The sequence below is a fragment of the Schistocerca piceifrons genome, chromosome 4 (genome assembly GCF_021461385.2).
Source record: "Schistocerca piceifrons isolate TAMUIC-IGC-003096 chromosome 4, iqSchPice1.1, whole genome shotgun sequence".
Taxonomy (NCBI): Eukaryota; Metazoa; Arthropoda; class Insecta; order Orthoptera; family Acrididae; genus Schistocerca; species Schistocerca piceifrons.
In genome coordinates, this window is record NC_060141.1 from 81,900,295 (window position 1) to 81,910,702 (window position 10,408).

Sequence of the window (10,408 nt, forward strand, 5' to 3'; positions counted from 1 at the left end):
TTGGAGAGGATATGGAGGCCAACAGGAATGGGCAGCAACTCTTGGATTTCTGTGCCAGTATGGTCTTAGTAATCACAAACTCCTTTTTTAAACATAAGAACATTCACCGGTATACTTGGGAAGGCAGGGGAACCAGATCTGTCATTGACTATATAATAACAGATCAGGAATTCAGGAAGGCTGTGAGGGACACACGTGTATTCACGGGATTCTTTGATGACACTGATCATTATTTAATCTGCGGTGAAATTGGGATTGCGAGGCCGAAAGTGCAGGAGGTCAGGTCCATATGTAGGAGGATAAGAGTGGAGAAACTTCAGGATAAGGAAATCAGGCACAAGTACATAACAGCGATCTCAGAAAGGTAAAAGTTAGTTGAATGTAGTCAATTACAGTCATTGGAAAAGGAATGGACAAGGTACAGGGACACAGTACTAGAAGTGGCTAAAGAATGTCTTGGAACAGTAGTGTGTAAAAGTAGGAGGAAGCAAACAGCTTGGTGGAATGACACAGTCAAGGCAGCCTGTAAAAGGAAAAAGAAGGCGTATCAAAAATGGCTACATACTAGAACTCAGGTAGACACAGAAAGTTATGTTGAAGAAAGAAACAAAGCCAAACAGATAATTGCAGCATCCAAGAAGAAATCTTGGGAAGACTTTGGAAACAGGTTGGAGACTATGGGTCAAGCTGCTGGAAAACCATTTTGGAGTGTAATTAGCAGTCTTCTAAAGGGAGGTAAGAAGGAAATGACAAGTATTTTGGACAGGTCAGGACAACTGCTGGTGAATCCTGTGGATGCCTTGGGCAGATGGAGGGAATATTTTGAAGAGTTGCTCAATGTAGGTGAAAATACGATCAGTAATGTTTCAGATTTCGAGGTAGAATGGGACAGGAATGATGATGGAAATAGGATCACGTTTGAGGAAGTGGAGAAAATGGTCAATAGATTGCAGTGCAATTAAGCAGCTGGAGTGGATGAAATTAAGTCGGAACTCATCAAGTACAGTGGAATGTCAGGTCTTAAATGGCTACACAGGATAATTGAAGTGGCCTTGGAGTCGGGACAGGTTCCATCAGACTGGACAAAAGCAGTAATCACACCAATCTTTAAACATGGAAACAGAAAAGATTGTAACAACTACAGAGGTATCTCTTTAATCAGCGTTGTGGGTAAAAATCTTCTCAGGTATTGTTGAAAGGAAAGTGCGAGTATTAGTTGAGGACAAATTGGATGAAAATCAGTGTGGGTTTAGGCCTCTTAGAGGTTGTCAGGACCAGATCTTTAGCTTACGGCAAATAATGGAGAAGTGTTATGAGTGGCACAGGGAATTGTATCTATGCTTTATAGATCTAGAAAATGCATATGACCGGGTTCCTAGGCGGACGTTATTGTCTGTTCTACGAGATTATGGAATAGGGGGCAAACTTTTGCAAGCAATTAAAGGTCTTTACATGGATAGTCAGGCAGCAGTTGGAGTTGACGGTAAACTGAGTTCATGTTTCAGAGTAGTTTCAGGGGTAAGACAAGGTTGCAACCTGTCTCCACTGTTCATATTATTTATGGATCATATGTTGAAAACAATAGACTGGCTGGGTGAGATTAAGATACGTGAACACAAAATAAGCAGTCTTGCATATGCGGATGACTTAGTTGTGATGGCAGATTCGATTGAAAGTTTGCAAAGTAATATTTCAGAGCTAGATCGTAAATGTAAGGACTATGGTATGAAGATTAGCATCTCCAAAACGAAAGTAATGTCAGTGGGAAAGAAATATAAACGGATTGAGTGCCAAATAGGAGGAACAAAGTTAGAACAGGTGGACGGTTTCAAGTACTTAGGAGGCATATTCTCACAGGATGGCAACATAGTGAAAGAACTGGAAGCGAGGTGTAGCAAGGCAAATGCAGTGAGTGCTCAGCTACGATCTACTCTCTTCTGCAAGAAGGAAGTCAGTACCAAGACTAAGTTATCTGTGCACTGTTCAATCTTTCGACCAACTTTGTTGTATGGGAGCGAAAGCTGGGTGGATTCAGGTTACCTTATCAATAAGGTTGATGTTACGGATATGAAAGTAGCTAGGATGATTGCAGGTACTAGTAGATGGGAACAATGGCAGGAGGGTGTCCACAATGAGGAAATCAAAGAAAAACTGGGAATGAACTCTATAGATGTAGCAGTCAGGGCGAACAGGCTTAGATGGTGGGGTCATGTTACACGCATGGGAGAAGCAAGGTTACCCAAGAGACACATGGGTTCAGCAGTAGAGGGCAGGAGGAGTCGGGGCAGACCAAGGAGAAGGTACCTGGATTCGGTTAAGAATGATTTTGAAGTATGGAGGAATTTTATAAGGGGGGCTATGCTCCAGACTGAACGCTGAAAGGCATAATCAGTCTTAAATGATGATTATGATGATGATGATGATAACAAGAGCACGCGTAGAGCAGCATTTAGCAAATTTGGCACTGGTAATGTCGTCTTAATAAAAAGCCGAAATACGTGTGGCACGAAAAATTCGTCTAAATCAGTTGCAATAAGACGGACGTAAACTGATAATCGTTAAGGTAGTTGTCAGAGATTCGCTCAAGCGAGAGCTTCACGGAAATGTTGAAAACCCTAAATTGGAAGACGCTTGAAGATGGACGTCAATTTTCCTACGAAAGCCTGATTACAAAATGTCAACCAGTAATAAGTGAAGACTCTAGAGGTATTCTTTACTCCACTAGGTATCACTCAGGTACGAAACGTGAAGATAAAATTTCACTATGCTTTTTTAGTGAATTAATCACATCTGGAGAGCTCAACTCGGTGCCGAAACCAATAGTGAAAATATTACATATTTTTAAGCGATCGTGACACAGTAAATTATTATACAAACCTTTGACAAGGTCATTTATTTCCATTCGGAAATATGTTAGCTAGAAAAGTCATACTAAAACTACGGTGGACAAACATAATCAACCAGTAATTTAAGGTTGCCGACAGTATATTGTGCTTGCAACTGTGGCACAAGAAACATGTCTGATTCGTGGTCGTATAGATCTAAATGCTACAGAAGAACGCTGAAGATTATATGGGTAGATCACGTAACTACTGAGGACGTATTGAATAGAATTGGGGAGAAGAGGAGTTTCTGGCACAACTTGACAAAAAGAAGAGACCGGTTAGTAGGACATGTTCTGAGGCATCAAGGGATCACAAATTTAGCATTGGATGGCAGCGTGGAGGGTAAAAATCGTAGAGGGAGACCAAGAGATGAATACACTAAGCAGATTCAGAAGGATGTGGGTTGCAGTAAGTACTGGGAGATGAAGAAGCTTGCACAGGATAGAGTAGCATGAAGAGTTGCATCAAACCAGTCTCAGGACTGAAGACCACAACAACAACAACAACAACAACAACATAGATCTACACTAGCAATAAAGCAAAACAAAAAATAAATAAATACAGTCATACACTGTTTAACGTTCCAGTGAAAATAAGAATAATTTCTCCACACACAGAGACAACCAAGCACTCTTTCCGCCAGCAATGGTGAGAAAGCTTAACATGTGGTATGTATCCTTTCCCACGCACGTCACATTGGTTTTCAGTACAGCTCTCACACGTGTATGAATTACAATTTTCGGTCGAACACTGCAAGCGGTTAAGTTTTCCACGAAAAATTGGGCAGCAGGGCCATCGAAGTTCGTGCCGTGCTGCATGGATAATAATCCGCCCCTCACCTCAGTAACCTGTGTCAGTGGAGCAGTTGTAACAGTACCAGAACACACTTACTCGCACAGACCGTCTCTCTGCTATGGCGTAATCCCAGCTGCACTGCCTCTCTGGCGGATTCATGCTCACCTTTGCCCTCTAGCAACACGTGGCTCCTGTGTGGCTCGCCGGGTAGCCACCCCTGGCTGGACTTACCGGCTTCAGGGCAGGAGGCGCAACCCGCTCTGCACATGGCTGACTGCGTCGCGGCCGCAGGAAAGCTGGAGTGCATCTGCTCGGCCGGCAGCCTCGGACGCCTGTATGTTCCTCCTGAATCGGCACAGATCGGTAGACATCGGAACGTGACTCATTTGTGACGTCACTGCTCTCAAACAGACGGCTATCACGTCACCGACGCCACGTCGGTGGCAAGGAAGGAAGAGACATTAGTGCTATAAGATCCGTCGACAATTACGACATAAGCGGCCCTCACACGTTCGGTATAATTGTTGCAATAATACTTTGTCAATGAACTGCACGAAAAGTAGGAAGACAAGAAGACAATATTAGATATTGCCCAAATTCTTCGCCCAGGACGCGTAAGTTAGAACTCTCCCTTTATAGATATCGAACTCGCATATATTCGGATTTAGTTCTAAATGGTTCAAATGGCTCTGAGCACTATGGGACTTAACATGGGAGGTCATCAGTCCCCTAGAACTTCCATTTCAGGGGTTTCAACATTTCCATGAATCTCTCGCTTGAGTCAAAGAAATTTCTGACAATTACCTTAACGATTATCATTATGTCAATCTAATTACAACTGATTTAGACGAATTTTTTGTGCCACACGTGTTGTGGCTTTGTTATTTGGGCGACATTACCAGTAGAAAATTTGCTAGATGCTGCTCTACGCATGCTCTTGTCCAGATCTTACAACTGTTCATCTGCTTACTGCCATGCACTAGGAAATGAACACTCATGTAGTTCGTTTAACATGAAACGTGTATGGCACGAAAAATTTGTTTTCTTTCCAGTTATAATTAGACATAAAGTCTAGAACTTAGAACTACTTAAACCTAACTAACCTAGGGACATCACACACATCCATGCCCGAGGCAGGATTCGAACTTGCGACCGTAGCGGTAGCGCGGCTCCAGACTGTAGCGCCTAGAATTGCTGGCCACACCGGCCAGCTATTACGATTTAGTTGCTCGCCTTGAAAAACACAAGCAGAAATTATGGAGGACGAGCAAAACACGTCTGGAAAGCTTTCTGCGAACATTTAAATGGGCCAGGAGGTCTTTCATGGCTGCATATATTCGTAAACCACGACAACAATTAATTACAAGTTAAACAGATGGAATGTGTAATTCATCGTGTACATGTGCTGGCTTGAAGATGGACGTCAATTTTCCTACGAAGGCCTATTTACAAAATGTCAACCGGTATTAAGTGAAGACTCGAGAGATATTCTTTACTCCACTAAGTATCACTCAGGTACGATACGTGAAGACAAAATTTCACTATGCTTTTTTAGTGGATTAACCACATCTGGAGTTCTCAACTCAGTGCCGAAACCAATAGTGAAACTATTACATATTTTTCAGCGATCGTGACACAATAAATTATTATACAAACCTTATTGTAAGGTCACTTATTTCCACTCGGAAATATGTTAGCCAAGATAATCGTGGTCAGAAAAGTCATACTAAAACTATGGTGGACAAACATAATCAACCGGTAGTTTAAGGTCGCCGACAGGATATTGTGGTTGCAACTGTGGCACAAGAAACTTGTCTGATTTGTGGTCGTATAGATCTAAACTAGCAAAAAGGCAAAGGAAAAAATAAATAAATACAGTCAAACACAGTTTAACATTCCAGTGAAAATAAGATTAATTTCTCTAGCACAGAGATGACCAAGCACTCTTTCCACAAGGATTGGTCAGAAAGCTTAATATGTGGTATGTATCCTTTCCCACGCCCGTCACATTGGTTTACAGTACAGCTCTCACACGCGTTTCAATTACAATTTTCGGTCAAACACTGCAAGCGGTTGTTTTACCCAAAAAATTGGGCAGCAGGGCCATCGAAGTTCGTGCCGTGCTGCATGGATAATAATCCGCCCCCCACCCCAGTAACCTGTGTCAGTGGAGCAGTTGTAGCAGTACCAGAGCACACTTGCTCGCACAGACCGTCTCTCTGCTATGGCGTAATCCCAGCTGCACTGCCTCTCTGGCGGATTCATACTCACCTTTGACCTCTAGCAACACGTGGCTCCTGTGTGGCTCGCCGGGTAGCCACCCCTGGCTGGACTTACCGGCTTCAGGGCAGGAGGCGCAACCCGCTCTGCACATGGCTGACTGCGTCGCGGCCGCAGGAAAGCTGGAGTGCATCTGCTCGGCCGGCAGCCTCGGACGCCTGTATGTTCCTCCTGAATCGGCACAGAACGTGACTCATTTGTGACGTCACTGCTCTCAAACAGGAGGCTATCACGTCACCGACGCCACGTCGGTGGCAAGGAAGGAAGAGACATTAGTGCTATAAGATCCGTCGACAATTACGACATCATCAGCCCTCACACTTTCGGTATAATTGTTGCAATAATACTTTGTCAATGAACTGCACGAAAAGTAGGAAGACAAGAAGACAATATTAGATATTGCCTAAATTCTTCGCCCAGGCCGCGTAAGTTAGAACTCTGCCTTTATAGATGTTGAACTCGCATGTATTCGGATTTAGTTCAAAATGGTTCAAATGGCTCTGAGCACTGTGGGACTTAACATGGGAGGTCATCAGTCTCCTAGAACTTCCAATTCAGGGGTTTCAACATTTCCATGAATCTCTCGCTTGAGTCAAAGAAATTTCTGACAATTACCTTAACGATTATCAGTTTACGTCCGTCGAATAACAACTGATTTAGACGAATTTTTCGTGCCACACGTACTGTGGCTTTGTTCAGATGTTCAGATGTGTGTGAAATCTTATGGGACTTAACTCCTAAGGTCATCAGTCCCTAAGCTTACACACTACTTAACCTAAATTATATTAAGGATAAACACACACCCATGCCCGAGGGAGGATTCGAACCTCGGCAGGGACCAGCCACACAGTCCATGCCTGCAGCGCCCAAGACCGCTCGGCTAATCCCGCGCGGCAATGTGGCTTTGTTATTTGGACGACATTACCAGTAGCAAATTTGCTAGATGCTGCTCTATGTGTGTCCTTGTTCAGATCTTACAACTGTTCATCTGCTTACTGCCATGCACTAGGAAATGAACACTCATGTAGTTCGTTTAACATGAAACGTGTATGGCACGAAAAATTTGTTTTCTTTCCAGTTATAATTAGACATAAAGTCTAGAACTTAGAACTACTTAAACCTAATTAACCTAAGGACATCACACACATCCATGCCCGAGGCAGGATTCGAACCTGCGACCGTAAGGGTCGCGCGGTTCCAGACTGTAGCGCCTACAACCGCTCGGCCACACCGGCCGGCTATTCCGACTTCGTTGCTCGCCTTGAAAAACACAAGCAGAAATTGTGGAGGACGAGCAAAACACGTCCAGAAAGCTTTCTGCGAACATTTCAATAGGCCAGAGGCTCTTTCATGGCTGCATACATTCGTAAACCGAGACTACAATTAATTCCAAGTTAAAGAAATGGACTATGTAATTCATCTTGTACATGTGCTGGCTTGAAGATGGACGTCAATTTTCCTACGAAAGCCTATTTACAAATTGTCAACCAGTATTAAGTGAAGACTCTAGAGATATTCTTTACCCCACTAAGTATCACTCAGGTACGAAACGTAAAGACAAAATTTCACTATGCTTTTTAGTGAATTAATCGTATCTGGAGATCGCAACTTGGTGCCGAAAACAACAGTGAGAGTATTACATATTTTTAAGCGATCGTGACACAATAAATTATTATACAAACCTTTTGCCAAAACAGAGTTGCGTTTGTAGAAAACAAGTTAGCGCAGTTGTAACTGCTATGCATTCCTGAAACACTCTATTACTAAACAAACAACTGAGGCCAAGTCAGGTCAATACCTTCTGAAAAGCTCATGCTTGCTAATTTCGTCACTATTGCTGCAAACGCAAAAGTAGAGAGCTTGATTGCTCTTCTGTGTGTGTACTATGACAACTGTTGTGAGAAAGTTAATCATGCACGGTCAATGCATAACTGATGCGATCTTCTTTGTCAATTCCGAGAACTGCTACAAGTAAAATAAACGTTTCTGCTTTCTAACAGGAGACCACGAACTTCATTTTTCTTTACTATTGTGGACAATGATGCACCTGGCGTTTCCTGATCAATCAGAAACTTTATCTCTTAAAACAACGACATGGTCCTTTCGTATACTTTTTCCAGCCCACTTGCAATTTACTTTCTCTACGCACATTATTAATTACCATGGCTTCCACCGAAACAGTTACTGCTTAAGAACTTATACTTCGTCGTGTTCAGCATACATGTGGCTTCAGGTGTAGCAAACACAATTATTAGTCACTAACTAAAGTCTCTCTCAAACATTGATACAACAGCCGTCTTTTTCAGCCAGGATATATTATTTAGAATCCAGTTTCGCTTTCGCACTCTCTTTCATCTCACGTTCACGCGCCACGATCCAACAGCAGGCGAGTGTGTGGCGCTCGCTCAGGTAACTATAGCAGTCGGCTGGGCAACTGAGCTTGAGATAATCGAACAAGCGCCAAGAAAGTCACGTGCAGTTGCTCTCCGCGTCGAAAGCGGCTGCATTGACACGAAACTACAGGCGCCGAGCAGTTCGAACGAGAATAAATGTGAGATGCAGAAATCTTAATCGTGGGCTGTGGCGTGCAATGCGATGCGTTGTTCACTACATATTACTCCTGACTGCTTCATATTCACTTCTGACACACAAATTCTTTGGAACTGTGTTCTTTGGTCCATTAAATCTCTTCACATAGTTCACTGACTCCTTCATATTTATTCATCATCCGCTCTTCAGTTACACATTACTACACTCAGATATTCCTATTTTACAGGCTTTTGTGCCCGTGGTCACCGAATGTAAAATCTTTACGTTGTTAGGATGTGTCATGTTAGACTTGAAACATATGAGTGAAGTGCCGTAATGCTCAATTTGCGCATGGAGTCATGGAAACGATTGCGGGACGAGAAAGCGTGAGTGCACACGCCGTCTCTGGTTAATATGGCCAACTATTACCCTCTGCTCGTTAGCTATCGCAGGCTGCAGATTAGTATCGATCTATTGATAAATGATTCCAAGATAAATTATCTGTTTTGAAAGTTGTAATCTGTGTGTGTTTTTAAAAATATATTATGCAATTATAAATTTGTAAGTTCAATTGTTTACGAGAAAAACTTTGTAATTACGGTACATGTAACATGAGAGAGATGAATTCTGAAAAAACTTTATTGTATACATTCTAAGACAGGAAGAAACGTTGCAAAAATGGTTCAAATGGCTCTGATCACTATGGGACTTTACATCTTAGGTCATCAGTCCCCTAGAACTTGGAACTACTTAAACCTAACTAACCTAAGGACACCACACAGATCCATGCACGAGGCAGGATTCGAACCTGCGACCGTAGCAGTCGAGCGGTTCCGGACTGTAGCACCTAGAACCGCACGGCCACCGCGGCCGGCGAAACGTTGCACCATGAAGGAATTATCAGAATGGAACGGAAATAGGTAGATGTGATCTACTTGTATAACCAACAAATAATTACAGATTCATAAAACTTGGATGATTTATTCAAGGGAATGCACAATTTGAGCAATCAATAATAGGTTGGTCCACCTCTCACCCTTATGGAAGAAATTATGCTGCTTGTTTCCAGAATGAGGTCCCGAGTTCGAGTCTCGGTCCGGCACACACTTTTAATCTGCCAGGAAGTTTCAGTTATGCGGATTGATTTGGACTGATACAGTGGTTGGATGCCCTCTTGAGGGATATCGTTCCAAATTCTGTCCAACTGGAGCATTAGAGCATAGAAATCCCGAGCTGGTTGGAGGCCCCTGCCCATAATGCTCCAAACGTTCTCAGCTGGGGAGAGATATGACGACCTTGCTGGCCAATGTAGGGTTTCGCAAGTACGAAGACAAGCAGTAGGAACTTTCGCAGTGTGCGGGCGGGCGTTATCTTGCCGAAACGTAAACCCAGGATGGTTTGCCATGAAGGGTAACAAAAAAGGGGTGTAGAATATCTTCGACGTACAGCTGTGCTGTAAGGATGCCACGTATGACAACCAAAGGGGTCCTCCTCTGGAAAGAAATGGCACCTCAGACAATCACTCGTTGTTGTTGGTGTTCCACCGTTGACCGGGGCGTCTGTAGATACTTCTTCGCTCATCATCGGAGATCAGTTTGAGGCGGCACTCAACACTGAAGACAGTTCTGCTCCAGACAGTGATATTTCAGGTCGAAGACGCTCCACTGCAAAGACAATTATCGCACAACAGTAAATCACAATAGTCCTCTATGGTAATGCTCAGCAATCTCGCGAAATATTTTTAGCTCCTTGGAATTTTTTGATGGTGAGGACAGGTTTAAAAATATTGTAAAACCTATAATGTATTCACCGTGAGCTGGGACGAAACACAAACAGTTTCACTTGACTGACCACCACCCGTTCCAGCGAAACCGGGGTTGTCGAAAATACTAGGTGTGCGCTGTGCAGTTGGCCACTGC

At 43.2% G+C, this 10,408-nt stretch overlaps 1 protein-coding gene across 1 annotated transcript in view; it reads right to left on the minus strand.

Moving 5' to 3' along the window:
* The window catches only part of LOC124795612 (peptidoglycan-recognition protein LA-like), an 85,209-nt gene extending 81,190 nt beyond the window's left edge, over positions 1-4,019 (minus strand). The window contains exon 1 of the mRNA XM_047259683.1: positions 3,912-4,019. Coding sequence (XP_047115639.1) covers positions 3,912-3,987 — 76 coding nt within the window. The 5' untranslated portion in view covers positions 3,988-4,019. The remainder of the gene's footprint in view (positions 1-3,911) is intronic.
* Between the last annotated feature and the right edge of the window lie 6,389 nt (positions 4,020-10,408).